Consider the following 26491-nt stretch of genomic DNA (forward strand, 5'->3'; position numbering starts at 1 on the left):
TTAAAAGAGACTTTAAGTGCTGCACTTTTAATAAGTTCATACTTCAGTAACGTTCTGTACAGATTACAGAATATTCCTTACATCCCAGTTGGATGATATGAGCAGTTATTCTGCCAGGCACACTGTTAGACTACTGAAAACTCTGAGAAGGTAACAATAAATGGCAAGACACAAATTGAATGCAGTGTACACAATATTGCATTCTCAAGCAGCCAGAAAATTGACTTTGTCACATATCAACATTTTCCAGGTTTTCAGAAACAACAACAACAAAAAAAAAACCACAAAAAAAATATATATAGTGCTACATGTACTACCTGAAGATACCCACATGGTAATAATAACTGGGTAATTATAATCAATCCTGGCTGGGAAAAAAAAAAAAAAGAGTGAAAAATATGTTACAGGAAAAACAAGTTTAACACAAACTTTGAGCAGTTAACATAAGGGTGTAAAATTCTAACCAATGGTCAAGTTTTGACAAGCACTTCACGGTTTAGAAAGGTCACTCAGCAATGCTCCACAATCCAGGTAAAATGTAACCCCTTCACACAGTGAGAAAGGGCAACATTTACAAGCCCCAAAATCCTCATCAGTGGTAGCAGATACTGCCAATAAACATTACCTACAGAAATACAACTGCTGTTCACAGCAAAAGACAAACCTTCTATACATCACGGGTCATAAAATTCACGATTATCAAATCTGGACATCAAAGTTGTGGTCCTATAGCACAGCATATGAGAATAAGGATGACAGCCAGGAAGTGTTATGCATACAGTATACAAGTACAGTATCCAAACTCCAGCATTGTCAGCAATATGGAACAATGGCCCATGTGATAATATCAAGTGGTGATTGGCTAAAACGCACATCGAGTCCCTGACCTAGTGGTGTGACATCAAGAGGGCACACTGTCCTGGTCCATACTGGTTCCTAACGCTTCAATGTCATTGCTGATGTCTGAAATCATTTGGTCCCATTCGTCGCCCTCAGAGGTCATCGTTCCCTCATCCAAACCACCCACAGCTCCATTCCCATTAGTGGTGGAGTCTGATGCAGAGCTTGCGGTGCGTTTGTAACGGCCAAAGCTGTCAGTTATAATGCCGCGACCGTCCTTCACGCCGATTGTTTCCAAAAAGTTCTCAAAGTGCTGGCTGTCCTTTTCAGGAATGAACGGCCGCAGTCCTAAAATGGGGAAATCAGGAGTGAATTTCACAGAAAAGATTCTCCTCAAATAAACCAACATAAGCCCAAGATATAAGACATTAAAAGGGTCATATATCATGACAAATATTATTAAGAGCTCAATGTAGGCTACTATGTGAACATCCTGTGTATTTCAGAACAAAATTAGACATTAACCAGGTATATTCGGTGATAAATATTGGACCCAGCAGCAAACGTAACAATCTGTAGGTTGTTATTAGTAAGTGAAGAGGACGTTTACATAGAAATCACTGATTCTTGAGATAAGGGACAAAAGTCTTCATTAGTCAAAAAGTCATCTTTATTTTAAAAGTCAAGAAATTCACGTTAATAAAAATACTGGCATGGCTAAATATTAAGAAAATATTCACCCATGGCTTTTTTTTTCCTTATATTTTGAAATAATTTCATTCGATTTTATTTTTAAATGCATGCATATACTTGGAAGCACATGTAAATTAACCTGTCCTCAGCAAGAGGTCACAATGTTAAATTGGGAAAAAGAAAATGCAACAAATTCATAAATCTAAATATCAAATGAAAGATAGGGATTTGTATATCAAACAATACAGAAAGTAAACTTTAAATTATATTTGACATCAAAACTGCCTATCAAAGTTGTGTCCTGACTGTCAACTCCAGCAGATGTTTTTATAATCCTGAATAAATCAGACAATATCATGGTCAGCTATAACTCTGAGTACCCCTTTCCCACTTCCTGATCAAGGTGGATGCAACAGTAGGACACGTGGTCTGGTAAGTTTGATATTTTTTCATATTTTATACAATATTGAAGTCTCTGTGGTCACAGCTTCAACATGTCAACACTGTCTTTCCAATTATGATAATTTCTGTTAGAATTGTGGGATACATTTTGGCATTTTAGTTCAGGTTACAGAGGCAGCTTCAACTGAGGAAAAAAACAATGGATCCAGGAGTACAACAGATGGTGAAGAAGGAAAAATATAAAATTGTCAACTCTTTTCAGAATAGAAAAAAAAATAAATCTAAAAATGTTTTTATCACTTAAGTCCTTTACTGCACACTATTATTATATAATTAAAGACTATATACTCTTGTTGGATGGATAAAATTAAAATAGTATAATTTTTGTGTGTGTTGACACAAATGACAGTAAGTTATGAAGTGAATAATGGTCAGGAAAAAGCATTTTTAAAATAAAATGATCCCTTACATGGTTCATTAGCTGAGGCCTTTGTCTACAGTTATATCCATTTCATATTCATTTAGAATAAAAAAAAAAAATCTCAGATTTTAAACATGTTTTATCCCTTATCTACAGAATCCATGAAATATTAAAAGGCACAGCAAAAATTCTAAAAACTTGAAAATGGTCATGAAAAAAAAAAAGGTAGAATAAATAATAATGTCTTAAAACATGACCCCTTTTTTATTACAAAAGGCTATACGTAGATATATCTTTAAAGATGCAGAAACAAATACGTAAATATTTTTATAAACGTTAGTCAATGTAAGAAAGAGCTAAGCTGTTAAAATTACGATTTTGCATTGAGTATAAAGTTGGTCAGCATAGAGCTTCTGTATACTTCACACAAAAATCTGCTATTTTTAAGATAAATTTACTAACTGAACATGCAACTAACCAAGGAGGAGGAACTTCCTGCTATCTCCATAAAGCTGTCGGAGGTTGATACAGAACTCATGGATAGAGGCCCCATTTCGGTACTCATGTAACAGTGTGGCAAACTGCTGAATCTCCTGAGAGGACAGCTTCGTCCTCAGCTAATTCAGAGGATGACAGGAAAACAATGCACTGTAAAAATGTGAAATTAATGAAGGGTTTATGGACTAAAACAGTGCCACTACTTAAAATAGTTTGACATTTGCAACTTGAAATTTCAGACTTGTGAGCAACTAAAATTAAATATACAGTGCATCCAGAAAATATTCACAGAGCTTCACTTTTTCCACATTTTGTTGTTACAGCCTTATTCCAAAATTGATTAAATTAATTATTTTCCTCAATTCTACAAACAATACCCCATAATGACAATGTGAAAGAAGTTTGTTTGAAATCTTTGCAAATTTATTAAAAATCTAAAACAAAATCACAGGTACATAAGTAATCACAACCTTTGCTCAATACTTTGTTGAAGCACCTTTGGCACCAATTACAGCCTCAAGTATTTTTGTGTATGACGATACCACATTCTTCTTTGCAGGACCTCTCAAGCTCCATCAGGTTGGATGGGGAGTGTCGGTGCACAGCCATTTTCAGATCTCTCCAGAGATGTTCAATCGGGTTCAAGTTTGGCTCTGGCTGGCCCCTCAAGGACATTCACAGAGTTTGTTTCTCATGGTCTGAGAGTCCTTCAGGTGCCTTTTGGCAATCTCCAGGTGGGCTGTCATGTGCCTTTTACTGAGGAATGTCTTCCATCTGGCCACTCTACCATACAGGCCTGATTGGTGGAGTGCTGCAGAGATGGTTTTTCTTCTGGAAGGTTCTCCTCTCTTCACAGAGAAACGCTGGAGCTCTGTCAGAGTGACAATCGGGTTCTTGGTCACCTCCCTGACTAAGGCCAGTCTCCCCCGATCGCTATGTTTGGCCGGACGGCCAGCTCTAGGAACAGTTCCAAGGTGGTTCCAATCTTCTTCCATTTACGCATGAGGGAGGCCACTGTGCTCATTAGGACCTTCAATGCTGAAGAAATGTTTCTGTACCCTTCCCCAGATCTGTGCCTCAATACAATCCTGTCTCGGAGGTCTAGAGACAATTCCTTGGACTTCATGGCTTGGTTTGTGCGCTGATATGCACTGTTAACTGTGGGACCTTATATAGACAGGTGTGTGCCTTTCCAAATCATGTCCAATCAACTGAATTTACCACAGGTGGATGCCAATCAAGTTGTAGAAACATCTCAAGGACGATCAGTGGAAACAGGATGCACCTGAGCTCAATTTTGAGTGTCATGGCAAGGTTGTGAATACTTATGTACATGTGATTTTTTTCCTTTTTTTATTTTTAATACATTTGCAAAGATTTCAAACAAACTTCTTTCATGTTGTCATTATGGGGTATTGTTTGTGGAATTTTGAGGAAAATAATGAATTTAATCCATTTTGGAATAAGGCTGTAACATAACAAAATGTGGAAAAAGTGAAGCGATGTGAATAATTTCTGTGAAAAATATTTTTTTTACATGGATATTATATTCCATTATACACAACACATGTGCACTCACTGTGGTCATATAGTCCTGCAACAGTTCAGCAGCTGTTGTGCTCAGTTCACTCTCACTGGGTGGTTTGGTATGTGGTGAGGCTGGGGTGGAGGAAGGGGAGGGGCAAGAGGAGTGCCCCGCTTCTAGAGAACTCTGGAATGAACTGTTATTGGACAAAGACACAATAATTGCACAATTCAACAGATCATGTGGCAAATACTCTGTAGAGTAGATAAAGTAGTACTTACAATGTGCTTGCCTCAGTCTCAAACACCTCTTTGACATCTACTTTGCTTGACGAGTCCTCTTTTATTTGAAGCAAACATAGAAAAGCATTTAGAAAGGAACCATGCTGATGCTGGTACAGATTTCGCAAAACATTTTCAATTTAAAAGCCTATAAGTTAATAAGCTTCCTAAAACATAAATACTGTTCCAATAAACCACAGCAGGTTGAATACTGATGTTAAACTGAATGTGGTCTGTGGCTTTGGGAAGAAGAAATTTACTGTGAAATCTCGAATGTTTAAAAGGAGGATCGTTAGTGTGTTACTCCACTCACCACTACAGATAGAGAGATGCCTGGTGGGCGTTGTGGCTCCATCAAAGATTGCTCTGTCCAGGAAGTCAATGGTTGACTCGGTATAGACGATCTGGAAGACTTGACTAAGGAGTAGACAGAGTTCTTCTGCAGCAGTCTGCAAAGCCACAATCCAATTCAATTATCAGATAATTGCAGCATTTGAGGCAAAATTATATTAGAGACCAACATTTATTATCTATAATGAAAGGCCCAGAAGTATTAGTATTAAGTTATATTTAAATAATACAGAAACATACTTGACCAAAGAGGTCGACCGAAAATGAATTTAGCACATACAGATAACTACGGTGTTGGAAAAGGCCTAAAAATTATTAATCGACCAATAGTTTTAATTTTTTTTATGGTACTTTAAAAATGTTTCCATATTATGATGGGCACAGACAAGAGACTACAAGAGTCCAAAATGAATGATCCATCTTCAACTGCTTATCCAGGACCTAGTCGTGGTGGCAGCAAACCAAGCAAAGCAGTCCATATGTCCTTTTACCTGGAGAATCCCAAGGCATTCCTGGATCAGCCGAGAGATATAATCCCTCCAGCGTGGTTAAGTGTTCCCAGGGCCTCCTCCCAGTTGGAGATGCCTGGAACAACTTGCAATGAAGGCATCCATGAGGAATCCAAATCAGATGCATGAGGAATCCAAATCAGATGCATGAACCACCTCAACTGGCTCCTTTCACTGCAGAGGAGCAGCGGCTCTAATCCAAGCCCCTCTTGGATGTCAGAGCTTTGCCCCCTAACCCTTAGGGTGAGACCTGCCTGTCTGTGAAGAAAGCTCACTTTGACTGCTTGTATGTGTGATCTCTATCGGTCACAACCCAAAGCTCATGACCATAGGTGAGGGTTGAAACACAGTAGAGCTTTGCTTTCAGGATCAGCTCCTGCTTCACCACAACAGTCCGGTACATTGACTGACACTGCTCTCACAATGGTAATGCAGGGATTGAATGGCACGCACTAGTGGCCCGTGGTACCCCATACACCCGCTCCCGCAGCATCCCCCACCGGACTAATATCTAGCTGATCCCACAAAAGCTCAATAGGGTTAAGATCCATAACACTCTATTCCAATTATCTGTTGTCCAATGTCTGTGTTTCTTTGCCCACTCTAACATTTATCTTTTTGTTTTTCTGTTTCAAAAGTGGCTTTTTCTTTGCAATTCTTCCCATAAGGCCTGAACCCCTGAGTCTTTTTACTGTTGTACATGAAACTGGTGAGTGTGTAGAATTCAATGAAGCTGAGGACATGTGAGGTGTCTATTCCTCAAACTAGAGTCTCTGATGTACTTATCCTCTTGTTTGGTTGTACATCTGGCCTTCCACATCTCTTTCTGTCCTTGTTAGAGCCAGTTGTCCTTTGTCTTTGAAGACTGTAGTGTGCACCATTGTATGAAATCTTCAGTTTTTTGGCAATTTCAAGCATTGTATTGCCTTCATTCCTTAAAACAATGATTGACTGACGAGTTTCTAGAGAAAGCTGTTTCTTTCTTGCCATTTTGACCTAATATTGACCTTAAGACATGCCAGTCTATTTCATACTGTAGCAACTCAAAAACAAACACAAAGACAATGTTAAGCTTCATTTAATGAAACTAATGTTTGATATTTGTGTTTTTCTATTTTACTGATTTTGATGATGCTGATTTTACATTAGTAATGTCATGACTATTCTTTGTGATCAGTTGAATACCACTTTGTTTAATTAAAGAACCAATTTCTTTCCAAAACAGCTAAATATGTGCATTATTCCAAAATGTTTGCCGCCAGTGTGTGTGTGTGTGTGTGTATATATATTTATTTATTTTTTCCCCAATAAGATTTCAATAAAATAGCTTGCTCCTCTCTCGCTGTTGCTTGCTTGCTATGATTATCCCTCTGTGTGACTTTGAAAAATATACATTCATAATATAAGAAATATTTAAGATTCCCCACAATTTCATGATCAGTGATAAAAGTAAGAAAATGTGTGACATTAACTGTGTTAACTCATTTTGTACAAAAGGACAGGTTTTCTTTCATAAAAAAAAAAAAACTTTCAAAAGATGCTTTGTGAAAATTCACATGCAGGATCAAGATTATATCATAATCGTCAGATTTTGCACAAATTTTCACTTAAACTGTAATGCTGATAATATCATTTGAAATGAAAAAATAAACGATTAAATTAGAAAAATGCAAAATAGAACCATTTTCACAAGTTGGGGGGTTTGGCACAGCCATTGTCCAGGAAAAATACAAAATGGCACTACATGTCAAAAATCTTGCCGAACCCTGATATATTGTATATAATTTTTTGTATGTAGTCTTCTTATTTTGTGTACAGAGTATACTCTTTATTATTAGGTGTATATTATATATTGTGTGGTGTAACAAGATGTGTAAACTGTGTTGTGTAAATCAGATGTTTGTTGTAACTGTCATACCGCTATGTTGCTTGGAACAGCACCCAAGATTTTCACCCACTGTTGCACTTGGTTGAGTGACAATAAAGGGATTTAATTAGATTTTTGATACTGTAGAACCAAGTTGTTCAAACTGTAGAATCCTCCGGAGGAATAAAAAAAAAAAAACTACTGGCATAGATTTTTGCTGATAACCGATAGTTTAAAAAAAGCAACTATTGGCTCAACAGTTTCATGTACAACAGTAAAGAGAAGACTCATGAGTGCAGGCCTTATTGGAGTAATTGCAAAGAACAAGCCACGTTTGAAAAATACATTGAGATTAAAACTGAATAAATTATAGTGGAATTTTTTTAAATCACATGACATAATATTTTTAATTAAATAACTAAAAGAGAGGGACATTTGTCAAATACCTTGTTATCAACGGCCAGCACAAGTAGGCAGCAGACCTCCACAAGCACAGCCCCACTTTCCGATAGAGAGCTCAGCGTGGTAGCCTTTGACATCTCTGTACTATGACATGGAGAACCTCCAGACTCCTGAGCTACAGACATAATCACACATCCCATGGTAAGTAAAGCAGGGTCTATTTTTTCAGATATTTCCCTGAAATCTGAAACATTACAACATTTCCTACACACCTTAGGAAAGACTTTTAGCTTTTGTACAATAATGAGTCAAAGCAATGTATAATACTCTCACATCAAACCATTACAATATTGTATAATGCTTGTTGGTTGACCACATGAATTGTGTACCTGTTTTTAGCACCACTAAATGGAGTGAGTCGTCTCTGATATAGGACACAGCTGCGATGTCATGGATGGGCACACGGAGAATGATGTCCTCTCCATCACGCCACATGAGCTTCACATTATATGCAGATAGACTGACAACAGCATCCTGCTCTGTTGTCAGCTGCCCTGCCAACTGATGAGACTTCTACAAATAATTTGAAAGCTAATATTATCTCACAGATGCAAGCTGCATATTGGTAAATGACAAAGTCAAGCCATCTAAAACATTAAGACCATTACACAGATGAAAATAACAAGAGAAACATAACAAACATGGGTTCATATTCATATAAGAAGGTACAGTCATTGACAGGACAAGCTTACCCTGGCATTGTCAATAAGCTGCAGAACTTCAGTGCGACTGGAGGGATTCAGATATCCAGGAACTGAGGTTAGCTGTCCCAGATACTACAATAATAATACAAATGTTTTACTTATAAAGATTCTTTTTAAAATTCAAGGCCGCTTTACAGAGCCTGAGAAATTAGGAGAACATGACCACCAAAATAAGGGAAACAACATAACTTGAAAGGAACCATAACATTAAAGGGTCAGTTCATCAAAATGTTTTAATTCTCTCATCATTTACTCACCCTCAAGTCATCCCAGACTTTCTTCTGCAGAACATAAAGATTTTAAAAAAAGCTTCTGCAGAACCCAAATTAAGATTTTTAGAAGAATATTTCAGCTCTGTAGGTCCTCACAATGAAAGTAAATGGTGACCAGAACTAAGAAAGTGCAAACAACACAAAGGCAGCATAAACGTAATCCATATGGCTCCAGTGGTTTAATCAATTTCTGCAGAAGCGATATTATAGGTGTGGGTGAGAAACCTTTTTATTATAAACCTTAACCTTTGACCAGCCCTGTCTAGTAGGTGGCTGAATGTAAAAGTAAACGTGTAGATTTGCAGTAAAAAAGGACTTAGTGATCTTTTTCTCTCCCACACCTGTATAGCTTCTGCAGAAATTAATTAAACCACTGGAGTCATATGGATTACTTTTATACTGCTTTTATGGGCATTTTGGACCTTCTGAGTTCTGGTCACCATTCACTTGCATTGTGAGGACCTACAGAGCTGAAATATTCTTCTAAAAATCTTCATTTGGGTTCGGCAGAAGCAAGCAAGCCATACATCTGGGATGGCATTAGGGTGAGTACATTATGAGAATTGTTTTGTTGGGTGAACTTTCACTTTAAACAAATGCAGTGTGGCAAGAAAACAGGAATAAAAAGACAGAACAATCAGAATATGCAAATCAAAAGCAGATGGGAAAAGGATCATTAACCTGATGTGTGAGAATAGCACAGGGAGAATGAATTACTTTTAAACCGTTATTTTTAAGGAAGCTACTCTTCACAATAAGTATTTCACAATTAAATTCATGGTGAAGCCTCATAATATCATAATTGTATGGTGAATAAAACTGCAGCAAACATGCGAGAGAGACCAAGGATGTCAACAAAAAAAAATTCTCTCTTAAAAGGTGCACTCAGTAATTTTTTCCCCCTTTAAAAAAAGTTTTACTCCTAAAGAAATTAATAGTAATTTTGAAACACATGTATAAAATCATGACCACTTACATGAGACTCCAGTCATATCAGTAACCTTACAAAAACTGATTTTTTCAACATGGGGGCTGCCATGATAGAATCACATGACCACCCATCTCATTAACCAACCTGTTATCGGAAACTTTCACTGGAGGTATTAATGTAATCATGGCTGAGTGTGAACAGTGAATTTCTTCAATGGCATCTGTAACTGAAAACTACTGATTCTGAATGATGCTTCATCCAGTTTCAAGAAGACACAAAACAGTTACTGACAGCAATTTTAAAGCAGTATTATTCTATATGGTGCTGGGCACACATTCATAACTGGGCTTGATGCTGAGATATGACCAGCTGAATAATGTGAATATTACTTGCATTCTCTCAATAATCCACTATAACTGGATCCTTTTCACTTGACGAATAATTTAATTGTGGCTAACTGGGAATAGTGCATTTTGAACATAGTCAGGTTTCCATCCAATTTACAAATTAAATTTATGCAAAAATCTTAATATTGCAAAAACAATGTGCAAATTAAAGAAACATCTCCATGCATGTTTAAGAAAACAAAATAGTCTCTTCTGGGAAAATTGGCACAAAATGAAAATGTAAGTTGAAATCACTGCGGCTCTTATTATAAATGCAATAGCCTAAATTACTTACGGTTTAGAGTGCACAGACAAAACATCTGAAGAACTTAATTCTGCAGCGTACAGCGGCAGATGCCTTATATCTGGGAGAGACAGCATATCAGGCAGTTCTGGGATGTAATAGTAGCCGATCATTTTGATGACAGGATTTGGCATTTCAGAATAACCAGAGCAAAATTTGAGATGCTACATTCTCTGAGCAATGTACAGTTGATTTCAGAAGTTTACATTCACTTAGGTTGAAGTCATTAAAACTCATATTTTTTATCCGTTCTACAGATTTAATATTAGCAAACTATAGTTTTGGCAAGTCGTTTAGAACATCTACTTCATGCATGACAATTAATTTTTCCAACAATTGTTTCCAGACAGACAGTTTCAGTTTTCAGAAGTGGGTCAGAAGTTTACATACACTAAGTTAACAGTGCCTTTATGCCACTTGGAAAATTCCAGAAAATTATGTCAAGCCTTCAGACAATTAGAAAAGTAGCTTCTGATAGGAGGTGTACTGAATCAGAGGTGTACTTGTGGATGTATTTTAAGGCCTACCTTCAAACTCAGTGCCTCATTGGTTGACATCATGGGAAAATCAAAGAAATCAGCCAAGACCTCACAAAGAAAATAAAAATTGTGGACCTCCACAAATCTGGTTCATTGTTAGGAGCAATTTCCAAATGCCTGAAGGTACAACGTTCATCTGTACAAACAATAGTATGCAAGTATAAACACCATGGAACCACACAGCCATCAAACCGCTCAGATAGGAGGCACATTCTATCTCCTAGAGATGAACGTAGTTTGGTGTGAAAAGTGCAAATAAATCCCAGAACAACAAGAAAGGACCTTGTGAAGATGCTGGAGGAAATGGGTAGACAAGTATCTATATCCACATAAACTGAAAGGCTGCTCAGCAGGGAAGAAGCCACTGCTCCAAAACTTTCTTAAAAAAAGCCAGAATACAGTTTGCGAGTGCACATACCTCCAAAGTTGTGAAAAAAGCTTAAAGACAACAAAGTGTCTTTAAGCTTTATTACTTTAAGCACTTCATTGGAGTGGCCATTACAAAGCCCTGACATCAATCTGATTGAAAATTTGTGGGCGAGCAAGGAAGCCTACACACCTGACTTGTGAGAAGCTTGTGGAAGGCTACCCAAAATGTTTGACCCAAGTTAAGCAATTTAAAGGCAATAAACTCGCACATCCACTGGAAATCCATTGCCAACTTCATTTTCAAATGCCCAAAGTATACAAACAGTGTTGATTTATCAAACGTTTGCTTACCCAGCTACAGAATTGCAAAAAGAAAGTGTGCAATCATCATTTGAAATCTAGATTAAAAGCACTGAATCCACCTTCACTCACTACTTGCCAGTAGACACAACGTTTGAGACTATTGAAGAGCAGCGGGACTATGAGCTAATAAGAGCCGTTTTATGTACACCAGTTTACATAACAGTTTACATAAAACTGACTGTACTCTACACCTACAGAGCCCCCTTGAGGACAAAACTAGAACAGATTTAAATTTATTTTATGATATTGATAGAAAGCAAAAACCACCTGTCTGAGTGGCCAGTGACGCAGCAAAATTCACCGGCCAAACTGAAAATGTACCCGCATTTGGCTCTTGGCGGGTGTCAATTTTGGACCTTGCACACAACAGTCTCTAGACTGGTGCCAAAAACAAAAAAGCATCCAGTGAGCAGCAGTTCTGCAGACAGAAACACTTTGTTAATGAGAGAGGTCAACGAAGAATGTCCAGACAGGTTTGAGGTAACTCAGATAACCACTCTGTACTAGGGAGGTCCCGATACCACTTTTTCCACTTCCGATCCGATTCCGATAACGGAAATCTCAGTATTGGCCGATACCGATCCCGATCCGACACCAGTGTTGTTTTATTGCATAATCAGTTTATAATATCTTTACATTATTGTGTGGAAATAATTGGGTGTACTCTTTAATATGTAAAGAAACACAAACCTTTAACTTCACATTATTTCAATATAAATGTATAGCATATTAAGAAACACTTTATTATTAACTAGCATACTGGATACTGGCACTCCCTGAGTTCTGATTACACGCACCTGCATATCATTAGTGGCTAATCAATGACTGCATAAATACCCCGCTTTCTCGCGCGCGCGCGCGCGCGCACACACACACACACACACTCTCTCTCTCTCTCTCTCTCTCTCTCTCTCTCTCTCTCACTCACTTTCTCACTCACTTTCTCACTCACTTTCTCACTCACTTTCTCACTCTGTGCCTTTTCTCATCGATAGTAGAAAGTTCTGGAGTCTCAGAAATACTATGTCAAACGTGTCTTCATTATTGCCTGCAAGTATCATAAAATTGTTGTAAGTTATCTCTTTCATCGTGTCTATACACTGTCTGGATATTACTTACCTGCTGTTTGCCACTCTGCTTAACTGGATTTACTCACAATGTTTACATCACTGTTTCAATCCTCTGCTCAATAAACCCTGCAGAGTTCATATCTCTGCTGTGAGTCTCTCCATGACAGCTTTAACTTTTAAACCCTCACCCTTTTTATTCACAGTTTAATTCGCTTATTTAAATTCTGGTTAAATGCACCTCCAGCGCCGTTCTAAGTCCATATTATAAGTGAACCGAACTGCTGAGCATCTACATCTGAGATGTTCGTTTGTAGCACTCAAATATTGTGCACGTGTGAAGGCTATAAATAGCCGCGTGCGTGCGTGTAAACCGAAGCACCATTCACTAACGGGCTGAAGCTGCGCATGCATTTATATGTTTACTTATTAAACACAGCCTATTGCAATTCACAGTGCTATCGCGTGTCTTCAAGTGGCTTTGAATAAAATGCACGAGTCATATGAACCGCTTTAATGGTGTTTTAACAGTTCTTTTATGTCATTTTTTAAGCTTGACAGTAACGAACATGACTAACACAGAGTATCGGATTTGGGTCGGGCTCGTCAGACCGATACCCGATCCGTCTAAAAATGTCAGTATCGAAGCCGATACCGATCTAGGTATCGGATCGGGACATCCCTACTCTGTACAATTGTAGAGAGCAGAATAGCATCTCAGAATGCACAACATGTCGAACCTTGAGAGGGATTGGCTACAACAGCAGAAGGCCATGTTGGGCACTTTATTAGGACTATACTGTTCTTAATAAAGTGATGGATGAGCATGTATTCCTGTGTAAATTCAATGGGAATATTTTAGCTAAATGTGTTTCTATTGTAGTTTATGCAAAAATCCTCTTATTGAATAAAAAAAAAAACATATCCACCTCAAGCAAGCATGCCTAAATTTAATTTGGAATTTGAGATTTTAATCTCATCTTGTTTTTTCCATTAAGCATTTTTATGCAATAACCCAAAATGTGCATGAAAACACATGGATAGAAACCCAGTTTATGACATCACTAACTAAGAACAGTTTTTTATCTAATGCAGCATTTAGGCCACTAGGTATTATCACTGCAACAAACAAGAATATCACTGAGTGCACCTTTCAACAAAATAGTAAAATATGAGCACAGAATTCAAAACCAGGACCTAGAAGGTGAGCAATACCTTCACTTCCTTTTCAATGTAGTCATTGAGCAGAATGTCAGGATCGATGCGGTGGTCCGGGAGAGAGAGGGAGAAAGTGTGGAGTGTCCGGCGCTCCGTGGACTTTTCCAGAGCCTTCTTATCTCTCCCTTTCTCTCCTTTCAGAAACACCCGCTTGAACGGAGACACAATACCTGGCTGCAGAGAAAGAGAAAGAGGAAATCACACCATGACAGAGGAAGACCAAAACAAAAGTTTTTGTTTTTTTTAAACCATAATTTCATGAGTGTTATCAGAGGATATGCAGCTGTTGTGCCAAAATGTATCTTGCTGATGTGATATATACACTGTGCATTTACTGAATTTCCACTTATGACATCTTTGTATATAGTGACTTGGGCTGATGAGGCAGTGGTTACCACAACAATCCCACGGAGGCTGAATACATCAGCCTCCGTGGAAGTGTCAGTTACAATGACAGTAGTCACTACTAGCTTAAAAACAAGAAAATAATCAACTATACTGGCTTAAGAGCTTTTATGAAACCACTTACTTTTGCAAAAAAGCTACTGAAATCACCATTCATGGAAAAATGCAGCTACTTTGTGGTAAACCCAATCACTAATATCAGCTTTCAATTCAAAAGAAAAGTCAGTATTTTTCTTACTCTCTGAAGCTTTTCTAAGTAGTTAACGCTTAAAACTGGAGGCAGTCCAACTGTTAAAGCAACAATGCGGTTTTTCAAAGTCATTATTATGGTTTATAATGGTGAACTCCACATTAAATATGTGTTTCCTGTTTTGCTGCAGACAAGAAACAAGATTTCTGGAGGCCCTACCTCTGTCTCCATGACTGGTTACCACGACAACACAATGGCAACTGGCGACGTAAGACGGCTGGCCTCTACAACGGGCTCCTCAACTACTGCTGTTGCTGCATGCTGCTCTTGAAACAGGTTGCATGTGGCTTGTGACAAATGATATTGGGGCCAACTCCCGCCAAAGAGCAAGAGAAACCACACCCCACGACAAACACGTGTCTCCCCCACACACACACATGCAGATGTTCAAGTTCTACCTCAGAATTAAGTTCAAGCAATCAGGAAGAACAGCAACCACCATTTCCTGTGATGAAACACCCACACTTAAAAAAGGTATGTGAAACTGCAGTCCTGCTTTAGGTTGATTGTCAATAATGGCATTCTCTTTAAATCTTCATTTGAACAATCTTGATTCTTAAATCCCAAGATAGATTTTCACTCCATGCGCAACCCTCCACTACAATGAGAGGAAATCACTCGCATGTGTAAAAAGATTTGCGCTATGCGTCTAAAGTGAATATATTTGTGAACTGTCTGGTAAATGTTTACATTTCACTTACCGGTAAATGTGTATTTTAGTCGTGAAGTGTTCAGCAGCGAGATCCTTTCACAGCGTGTTGAGAGTAAAAGTTGTTCCGTGTAATGTGTGTCCAAGACGAGATCCACACAACCCATTTGTCATTGAATACTGTCTCTTTTAATACCCTTTCTGTTCTTTACAGTCAGTTGTTGATCAAAAACATCTCCAAAAAAACACTGAAATCTAATCATGCATAGCACAGTTGAGGTAACGTCATTCGAGTCCTCTAGTTAATATGTGCTCATGTATTATTTCTTTTTGATTTGCTTGGCCTTTTTATGCTTTATAAGACAGATTACAGTGGAGAGGTGACAGGAAACGATAGGGGAGAAGAGAGGGAATGGGATCGGGAAAGGACCCAAGCTGGGAATCAAACTCTGGTCACCCATGGTGCATCTGCATCACATGTCATGAGCGCAGCCCACCAGGCTATGGCTCTGACGAACATCAGCACCTAATTTGTAAAGGTGCTGTTTACAAAAATTAAGTTTTTTGTTAAAGAGACAGTACCAGTTCTAGGATGTGTTCAACAAATCAATGAAAATAGTACAAATTATGCAATTCAAAAACAAATACGTAACAAAAATAATATATGAAATATAATATCGTATTGACTGATTGAATACATTTATTTGTTCATTTTTAAAAAGCCAAAATGTGACAAAAATGTAAAAGTAATAAAATATAATTAGTAAAATTTATATTTTCCTAATGAACCTAGTTAAAAGGTCCCCTGTATAACTAACAGCATTAGTTGTGAGAGAATTTATTTTATATGAAAGCAAAAGAGACCTAACTGAAATTAACCCATATGAAACAATAGTTGAATCGAAATCGGAATCGAGAACTTGTAAATTGGAATCGAATTGAATCGGGAAATCTGCATCAATACCCATCCCTAGAGCAAAGCGCAATTTGCTATTTTCCAAAGAAATGTGTCATTGTGTTAAAGGTGCGTACACACTGACAGCGACTCAATACCATTCATTTTCAATGCGAGCACAGCGACTTCCGGCAACACGAGCTATCGCGACCGTTGGCGCTAGGATGTGGGCGTGTCCAGCGACGCGACAAAGTTGAGAACAGTTGAGAGAAGCGACAGCCAATAGGAGAGATGACGGGAGAGCTCACGTGATCCTTCTCTCTCTCTCAGCTCCTGCAGTAACGGAAAGATGGATGAAAGGCTAATTCTTGCTGTTAGAAATTTTCCAGTGCTCTATGATATGACTCTTCCCACGTACAAGGACATTTTTAAGAAAAATACTGCGTGGAAAGGTGTATCTGAGATCGCAGGGATTTTATGGACCCAGACAGACCGGCATTTGCATTTTCGCCGCAGATAAACAGCCACTCTGGCAAACAGCATGCCTGGTTTCTCATTCATCTTTGATATAAAGCATTTTATGTACTGATTCCATTTATATTTAGTCTTTTCCCTCCAAAATGTTTGTTTTTAGTGGCAAGAAAAGATCGCATTCGTCTAACACTTGAGAAGTCAGCAGCACATACACAAAACTTTACTGTGCTGTAAAAGAATGAAGAAAATGAAAGTGGCTAGTTTGAAGTTGCTACTGTCTGTGTTATTTTAACTAGTCGGATTAGCTATTAGCTAATGAAAAAAGGTATCGTTGGATAACAGTGCACTCATGTGATTGATGCATCCAGAATTGATGTAAAATCATTCCTAACACTGTTTCAAAGCTTGCCATTTTTTCCAGCTGGAAAAAACGGACCATTCAAAAATATCTTCCCTTGAAATTATCGTGTTTGATAGTGTATTACTAAACATTATGGTTTCCTTAACATGTCAGTGAGCATTTTTATTATTCCTTAACATGTCAGTCAGCACGAGTGCCCCAAGTCTGGCTGGGGACCACTTCATGTTGTGGAAAGTGTAAAATAAGCAGGTGCTACAAATGGGGTTTGAACCTTACGCTGTATTGTTTAGTCTGGCTTTAATTTCATGTATATTGCACATTCTATTGCATGTTTATTTAAAAGCAGGTGAATGTTAATTAGCTTTACCTAATTATCTAATGGGTATCATTTGTAATAGTACCTGTAAGTTATTTAACTTTTAATAATTTATCTCATAGGATATGAAGAAACTGGAAAAAGATATTAAAGTGCTTCACTGGTGACTGGCACGCATGCTGTTTCTAGAAAGTGGGCCAAGAGCAGACCTTCATTTTTAAATCACTCTGGGATTTTAAGGTAATTCACATTTTTTAATCTCACATTACCAGGTCATTGTATCAAAGCGTTGAGAGGATGTAGTGTGATGTATGTTTAGGTTAGAAGTACTCTGATTCTGCTGGAGTTAGTGAGAGTAGGATGCAACTCTACAATTCTGATGGGTAAGGTGAAGTGTACAGCATGGGGTTAGATCATGGTCTAGCTCAGACACCTTCAAATCTGCCATTTTTCTGCCAAAGTTCTAATGGGCTTTAGCATAGTAAGGTTTATTTTATTTTAACCAGACAAAACAAATGTATGCAAAGAATGCTTCATTGAATAAAATCTATTTACAGTAAACTCTCCTGACTAGTCACTAGTTGAGCTTTAAAGAAGTACAAATAACATTTTCATACTGTATGGATCCAGAAAATGAAACAACAGACAGCATTATGCCACTAACAACCGGACAGGCCACTAAGTTCAGCAGCATGTGCAAATCTGTTCTTTCGGTTTCTGGATCCATAGGGTATGAAAGCTTTATTAGTACAGGGTTTCTGCAGGTTTTATTTAACTAACTTTTTCCCAACCGTGGCTATATGATATTGACATCCAGCTATTGACCATTGATAGACTCATACACAACTATTACAAAAGGTGCAAACATTCATTGATGCTCAAGAAGAACAAAGGTGATGCAAACTTTTAAACAGAATGATGTGTATATTCAGATAAATTTTGTGTTATGTAGATTTTGAAGGGCAGTACTACATAAAAATATTATTTTGTAGCTCTTATATTTGTATAAATTCAAATAGAGGTGTGAAAAACAAAAGACATGTGCAAACTTCTGCACTAAACTGTAGAATTTTGTGAAAATGTACAGTTCAGACCAGATACAGTTCAGTTGATTTGCTTAAGACTAGAATGAAAGTATCATCAAATCAATGTATGAGGCAACACATTTGCTTCTCTTCTCTGCAAGCGATACCAGAGACAATAGCTAGTTAGTAGCAAGAAAATTGGGATAAATTAGAAGAAAAAAAAATAATTGAGCCTAGCAGCTCATGTTTTATTTTTTTTAGATGTTGGGAGACCTGGACACATCACTTAAAAACGGGACTGTCTGGGCACACCTACTTAAACGCAATGAGCAAACAATCCCTCATGCAACATTTAATGCCATGACCTTATGAATTTAATACTTGTTGATCTGATTTAAGACCTTAAGGCCTTTTTAAGACCCGCGGAAACCCTGTAGTACTTCTTTATAGCTCAAGTAGTGACTAGTCAAGAGAGTTTACTATAAATAGATTTTGGTCAATGCAGCATTCTTTGGATGCATTTATTTTTTGTCCAGTTAAAATCAATAAAAACTTTCTATGCCAAAGCATTGTGTTAAAAAACTGAATGTGCTTAATTTTAGTGGGATTGACACATGCAGCTATATCTTGTGGCATCTACAGTGACACATGCCACACATACCAGCATGGAGAACATAAGCTGTCATAGCAAAAAATGTGTGGCATGTCTGGTAGTGACTTTACACATGCCATTGTATTTTGAGATACTTGGATGACACTTATGGTGTCGGCTCAGTAGCTTAGACAGGCTATTTTGTTAGGGAAAAAAGTGGCTTGTTTGATATCACGTGTGTGTGAGATATATATGCTCCTAGAGATACATTATAATGGTTTCCGGAGTTAATCTGCTGTGATCTATGAGACCCAGAAAGTATCCTACCTCACACCACCAGCTGTGATGTCAACATTCAAGACTTCTTCTAGAAGCAGGTTTTTCCAATGCTGTTCAAAATATCAGGGAAGCTGTCATGTGCATTGTTTGTATATTTTTTTAATGACATAAAACATTTTTATTTACCTGTGTTTATTAGGGTACCACTGTGAGACCTCTGCTGACATGGACATGATGGCATTTTGTTTTCCTCTTATAAATAACACTTTTTTTTGATGTTGTAATCTTGGTTTAGACACTGCTCGCAGTAAGGGATAGGTGAAAGGGACAGTTCTGTATTTGGAAAGGCACTAATGTCTCCCTGCAACAATGTCTATCTTGTATGTGCATTGCATGTTTTGCAACAGTATACATAAAACGGTGTATTTAAGCACTCATGCACTCTTAAGCATTTGACAAGTGCACACATAACATCTGTGTGTGTGTGTGTGTGTGTGTGTGTGTGTGTGTGTGAGAGAATGGGTAAAGGCACAGATAACATCTCTCTGTGTGATCTGATGAAGATAAATAAATGCCTGTGTCCCAAACTTCTCTTCTCCTTAACTTCCTGAAAACTGGTACTGTGTTCTTATTGACACACCATAGTACCCAAACTCTTTTACCAGTGACAAATTATTTTACATATACATTTCTTGTGCCTGATTCTTTTCATGTCTGCTGGATAGGACATATATAGTAATGGAAGTACTGTTGGCTAAATGGAGGAGTCTCAATGTAGGAATGATTACAAGTTAATTTAAAATACAGATAAATCAAAAATAATTAATATGTGGTTAAATAATGATTGCTTTATAATTTATGCAAATAATTTGGAGGAATGATGGATTGAGATGTAAATATATATTTATCACACAAATGTGATATTGTCCAGATACTCAGGTGACATTTCACTCCACACTTCCTGTAGCACTTGCCATAGATGTTTCGGTCTTGTCGGGCACTTCTCATGCACCTTACAGTCTAGCTGATCCTACAAAAGCTCACTGGGGTTAAGATCCATAACACTCTTTTCTAATTATCTGTTGCCCAATGTCTGTGTTTCTTTGCCCACCCAAACATTTATTTATTTATTTATTTTTTTGTTTCAAGACACTTTTTCTTTGCAATTCTTCCCATAAGGTCTGCAACCCTGTGTCTTCTCTTTACTGTTGTACATGAAACTCGTGTTGAGTGGATAGAATTCAATGAAGCTGTCAGCTGAGGACATGCGAGGTGTCTATTAGTGCCCATATTATCAGCCAATATTAGCCTTTCACAGATATATCGTATCACCGTATATGTTCTCTGATATGGGCAGATATGAAAAACACATTTCTGAACATAATGCAGAAAACAAAGCTTGGGGTGATTTAGAGTTGGTGTCATAACTTAAATTTGTCCAGCAGAGCATGCTTCGACTCCATTGTTTACAGAGCTGGGCTGATGTGGTTCAGCAGACAGTGCGGAGTTAAGCAGAGTCTTACTGGTAAGTTGCTAACTAGTTTGTGAAATACATACTGGAAAGATAATAAAAAATTATTCCATAATTTTCCCTTTTCAATATAACTAATATAACGTTAACCCTGTCCTTGACAACCATGTCACTCATATTTATCACATCTGTTAGCTATGTTTTCTAGCTCTAGTTTGTCAGTGCAGTCAGTAATGTACCATTTTTTGCCATTTCTGACCTAATATTGACCTTAAGACATGCCAGTACTGGCAACTCAAAAACAAACACAATGTTAAGCTTAATTTAACTAACCAAATAGCTTTCAGCAGAGATTGATATAATGGCAAGCGATATTCTAGTACCAAATTAGCATGATTACTCAAGGATAAGGTGTTGGAGTGATGGATGCTGGAAATGGGGCCTGTCTAGATTTTATCAAAAATTACTTTTTTCAAATAGTGGTGGTGCTGTTTTTTACATCAGTAATGTCCTGACTATACTACGTGATCAGTTGAATGCCACTTAAAAGTACCAATTTTCTTCCAAAACAGCAAAATCGTTACATTATTCCAAACTTTTGGCCACCAGTGTTTGTTTACACAGAATTGTGAGGTGCCAGTTCATAGATGTCTAGGACACTTGTGATTTCAACTGTAGGTGCCTTTTATACTGCATGTATTTCCAGACAATGTACAAAAGGTGCCACTGTATAATCTCTATAATCATATTTCACATTCTTAGTCTACAAGTGATCCAAGTCAAATCTGATTGAAAATTCTTGGTGGCAATTGTCCTTATTCTCTCTTTTAATGTTAGAGTTGTAGACACCACTCTATATAGAAAACAATCACACATCGGTGATCACAATGACATCCCTTAACCACACAAATATAATGAAAAGTTAAGCAGTTTAAATAGCTAAGGTGTCAGAGCACAGTGACCATTTAAAAAATATTGTTATGTTGTTTAAGCATAGTAGGGCTGCATCTAACGATTATTTTTGTTGTTGATTAATCTATCGATTATTTCTTCGATTAGTCGACTAATCTAACGATTATTTTTCCGATTAATCTAATGCATATTTTTGGGATTAGCCGATTTATCCATTGGCAAACTTTCCAATAAATAATAAGTACAACTTCTACATTAGTATTTCAAACTTTTATTAATTCATTTTCTGAATTTTTTTTGTATCTGTCCCTATTCAAATAAACAATAAATAAATAAATACACTAGATTACAGCATAGGCTACTGTTAATATGTAAATATAACATTATTGTTTGTTTTTAAAGTCTACATTAGAGACATGCACGGACCGGATTTCTCCCTTAATAATTCCTAAAAAGCGGACATCTCTGTTATTATCAATGAAACTGACTGCACAATGAATCTTTCATTATATCGATTTGCCAGTATGCAGAATTCAGCACTGAACAAAAAGTCCATTTTGAGCGGTGAGGAGATTCCATCTTAAATGCTTCTGATTGGCCATTGCGTTCAAGAAATCAACACATATGTCTGTGATTGGCTACATTGTTAAACGCTGCAACATGTTATACATAGAAACGATTTACAGGCCAGGGTCTATCTATTTTGTTTTAGTTGTTCTTGTTGCTTTTGTGCAACAGATGAATGACAATTTATTTGTTTTGAGATGTTCAATTTATAGATTTCTATTTTGCGGGAGTCCCGCGAATCGTTTTATTCTCCCGCAACCAGCACACACACACGAGTGCATTACCGCTTTTTGGGTGGAAAACCCCCCAAAAAGCGAGCTGAGTCCAGTTGTACCGTGCAGTGGAAAAGCCCCATTAGATGCTGCTTCTAATTCTTCGTTTGCAGAGTAGATTAACATAAGAAGAAAGATTTTCTAGCATACTTTTAGATATCTCAAAAATCAAAAACACCAATTATGGTTTTTGGTGTCATTCTCACTTTTGCAGCCTTTCTACGCTTTTTCAGAACGCAATGACTGACGCTCTTTGCATGTGCAGAAGTTTGGTTCGCAATACATGTAATGTACATGTAAACAAATATTTGTATCGGATTACAAAGTTTAGGGGACATATATGCAATACATTCAGAATCTGCAGTCAGACTGAATTTATTCAGATTAACGAAAATGTAAACATAGCTAGTGTAAAATAATACGTTTTGCTTATCTATTCAATTTAAGTGCGGGAAATCTGCTAAAAGCTAATGTTTGGAAGCAACGTGATTTATCCACCTTATTTGCGACATGGAAGCAGAGGCTGCATTTCCGGCGAATGTGATAAAAGTTCCACCGGCATTGACCGCAGTGTAAATAACTAGAAAGTTATAATACCAGAGTTAGTAATCTGGGTTTCTAAACTATCACACAACCACAGGATGTACAGCAGAATTATGTGCCAATATTGCATAATTTTCTAACGTCAGCATTTATAAGAGTAAATAAATCATTCACTTGTTGCTGTGTGTTGTTGTATTGAAGAGATGGTAATAAAATCTCCTTACTTTACCGAGATAGTGACGATACAGTGTTCCTTGTCTCCACGTAAACCTCCGTTTATATGTACCAGCATAACCGCCAATGATGTCTTTATGTATTTATTTCCAAAGGCGATGTTTCATAAGCCATGCTGAATGTGAGATCTGCATGTTTGCTTACTGTACACCTCTATGAAATTGAGAACACTCTCTGACAAGAACAGAGAGTAAATACGTTTGTTATTTTGCCACGATGAAACAAGATGCAGTTTTGGTGCAAAGAAAGTTGAAGCAGCACTTTCCCGGCATCTTTCTTCTCTCTGCTGGTTGTGTAAAGTTTGTGGAGGCATGTCAAGACGGCATCCAATGTGTTAGTGAACAGCTCGACAAAATTTTATAAACTATATGCTCTCAAAACCAATGAGTTTATGAAAATCATAATTAATTATAATAATATGCTGACATTTATTACCAGCCTGTAATATAAAGCAGCATAATGTAGTATTTTTGCATAACTAATATATCTGGAAGTGGTTTATAATGGAAGTGGTCCATGATCAAGGTTGCTAATAGTGACACCCTAGTTTTGCTGAAAAATAAGATGGATACAGTATGTCACTGCACGATACCGTTGACTAAACCAGCGTGTATCATTGACAGCGTCTACAATATGCCTTAAAATACAGTGTCATGTGTCAGTCAACCATACGTGCCACAAACTTCAGCCTCTAAAGACCGGAAATGCCACAAAATTCAGTGGAACGTGCCACAACTTCTAGCGGCACATGCCACTCACAAAACGGATATGTCAACGGATATGTCATTGGATGTACCACAACTTCCAGCGGCATGTGCCAGAGGCACAAAATGTAATATGTCATACCACTTATGTTAATACCCCCCGGGCCCCAGTTTGAAAGCCTCTGCTCTATTTGATCTTTAGCCATTTCAGGTTTTGCAGAGAGCTGAGACTTGTGTCTTACCGGTGTTTACATTAATTAATTCACTATTCTTGTGTCATGTGCTTTACAAACTGACAAATATTTAACCTATACTATACTACAGTTTAAAATAGACAAATGTGGATTTACAGTGGGTTTTTGAAAAGGGGTTTCAAATAAAAAACATAAGCTAACCAGACAAACCCAGCCATGCATTTTTTATTTTTAATCATCACAGTGACTTTGGCAGTAAACGACTCAAAGGCTCCATCATTTGGCCACTTGGGGAAACTAGTTGTCCTTTCAGCTCACCAAATAAGCAGTCTCATTCCTTACCTTACAAATCTGCTTTAAAAACCCGACAACCAAAGATTAATTCTTCAACAGTTATGGGTGAAATATATTAATGACAGTTCAACTTACAATATAAACACTGACTGTAATTCCAGCTCACATCAAATAATGTTTTACTTCAGAATTGATGTGGATTCTCTAAAGGGGAAAGAAATTATAATCTTTCCAGTGGCAAACAAGTTCCTGAGCCCTGAGCAGGCAGGGGACCGTCACATCCTGTCTGAGTCTCAGGGGAGTCCAGCCCTCCATTCTCCCCTGTGTTTGAGGAGGAAAATCTGGGTTGTGCCTAACAGGGAACCCTCGACATGTGACAGTCTCGCAATAGTTGAGTTTAACGTTACGTCAAGTTATAGGGTTAAAGGAATTGTTCACCCCAAAATGCAAATGCTCTCATCATTTAATCACTCACACCATCCAAGACTTTCTTCATTTGCTCCACACAAACCAAGACTTTTAGAAAAATACCTCAGCCCTGTGGGTCCATACAATGCAAGTGAATGATGAACAAAACTTCGAAGCTCAAAAAAGCACATAAAAGCAGCATAAAAGTAATCCACACAACTTCAGTGGTTATATCTATGTCTTCTGAAGCTATATGAAATGTGTGGGTGAGAAACAGAAAAATATTAAGCCCTTTTTCTCGCCCAGACCTATCATATTACTTCAGGGGTCATGGATTCAACCACTGAAGACTTTTATGCTGCCTTTATGTGCTTTTAGGAACTTCGAAGTTCTGGTCACCGTTCACTTGCATCGTATGGACCTACAGTGCAGAGATATTTTTCTAAAGATCATAGTTTCTGTTCAGCTGAAGAAAGAAAGTCATACACATCTGGGATCGCATGAGGGTGAGTAAAAGATGAGAGAACTTTTATTTTTGGGTGAACTATCCCTTTAAGTTAGTTTAGGTGTAGAGTTGCGGGACTCCAAACTAACACACTGTGTGTATGTCGTGGGACATTCCAGATCGAGGTTTCCCCTTTAGACACGATCGAAAATCTGAGCTCCGCATGTAAACACGCGGTTTACAGCTGATCTGATTGGAAACTCGCATCATAAGGATCCAATCTGTGATGCTGCTCACATCACTCAATTTACTGCAGGCTTCATAAAACCATTCACTGAAACAGTTCTGATCTGATCAGTGCTGCTGGACTAAAGGTGACAGATATGTGACAATGACAATAAAGTCAAAAGCTGAGATTTTTGGATCAGTGTTTTTTTTCTATAGTTAGGTCACTTTTAGCGCCATTTCTGTCACACTTAAGGTAAAACTCCATATCAAGATCCTCAGTGATGTGAATAATACGATACGAGAGTTTTAGATAGTCTGGAGAGGTGTGTTTAATCTGTGGATAGGCCGATATTTTTCATCTACTGACTAGTTTGCAGTCCAAGTACGTGTGGAATAATTTTACGGCGCGCACGGGTAACTTACCTTTTTGACTTTCTTTACATCATCTTCCATCTCTACGTACAGAAGCTCTTCATTTTAACTTCATGAAGTTGATAGGAGTGATGTCCATGGGTTCAGTGCCATCTGGCTCGTACACGTCAACGGTGGCTCTTCACAAATGTAAACTAAATAAACCACCCCGGCGGAGAAAAACACACCGATCCATATCACATGTACGTAGATTGGAATTAAACCACTAATACTCTTTTTTTTGTTCCCAAATCACGGATTTATTCCAAAGTGGAAGGAGACCGACCAAATACGTTAAATTAAAACAAAAACAGTAGCAAACTTTTCAATACTGCCGCCATTTTGGGCGTAGGACGTCTTCCCACAGTGCAGCGCGAGAGAGAGACGCATACTTCATATTACACACTACAAGTACAAACTAAAAATAGGGCACATCAGGGCTGGCTGTCACACTTTAGCCTACTCCAGGTATGTTTATATTTAAGAAGTGAGTTTCTGTGAAGGCACATACCTTGAATTCTTAGCTACAAAACAGCTATTGAACATTTTCACCACTATTG

The 26491-nt window shown here is 37.7% G+C and overlaps 1 protein-coding gene across 2 annotated transcripts; it reads right to left on the minus strand.

Moving 5' to 3' along the window:
* Nucleotides 1-26282, minus strand: LOC127624107 (cerebral cavernous malformations protein 2 homolog). 2 transcript variants are annotated; one of them, XM_052098771.1, is made up of 10 exons: nt 25944-26282; nt 14000-14176; nt 8542-8625; nt 8179-8362; nt 7834-7964; nt 4974-5109; nt 4661-4718; nt 4434-4575; nt 2835-2973; nt 1-1188 (listed from the first exon to the last, which is right to left on the minus strand). In XM_052098771.1, exons 1-10 carry the CDS (start codon nt 25971-25973, stop codon nt 902-904), a joined length of 1368 nt encoding a protein of 455 aa, XP_051954731.1. In that variant the 5' UTR covers nt 25974-26282; the 3' UTR covers nt 1-901. The 2 variants fall into 2 exon arrangements, with proteins under 2 accessions (XP_051954731.1, XP_051954732.1); XM_052098772.1 differs by lacking the exon at nt 25944-26282 and adding an exon at nt 14817-15060.
* Between the last annotated feature and the right edge of the window lie 209 nt (nt 26283-26491).

The sequence above is a fragment of the Xyrauchen texanus genome, chromosome 30 (genome assembly GCF_025860055.1).
Source record: "Xyrauchen texanus isolate HMW12.3.18 chromosome 30, RBS_HiC_50CHRs, whole genome shotgun sequence".
In the NCBI taxonomy this organism is placed as follows: Eukaryota; Metazoa; Chordata; class Actinopteri; order Cypriniformes; family Catostomidae; genus Xyrauchen; species Xyrauchen texanus.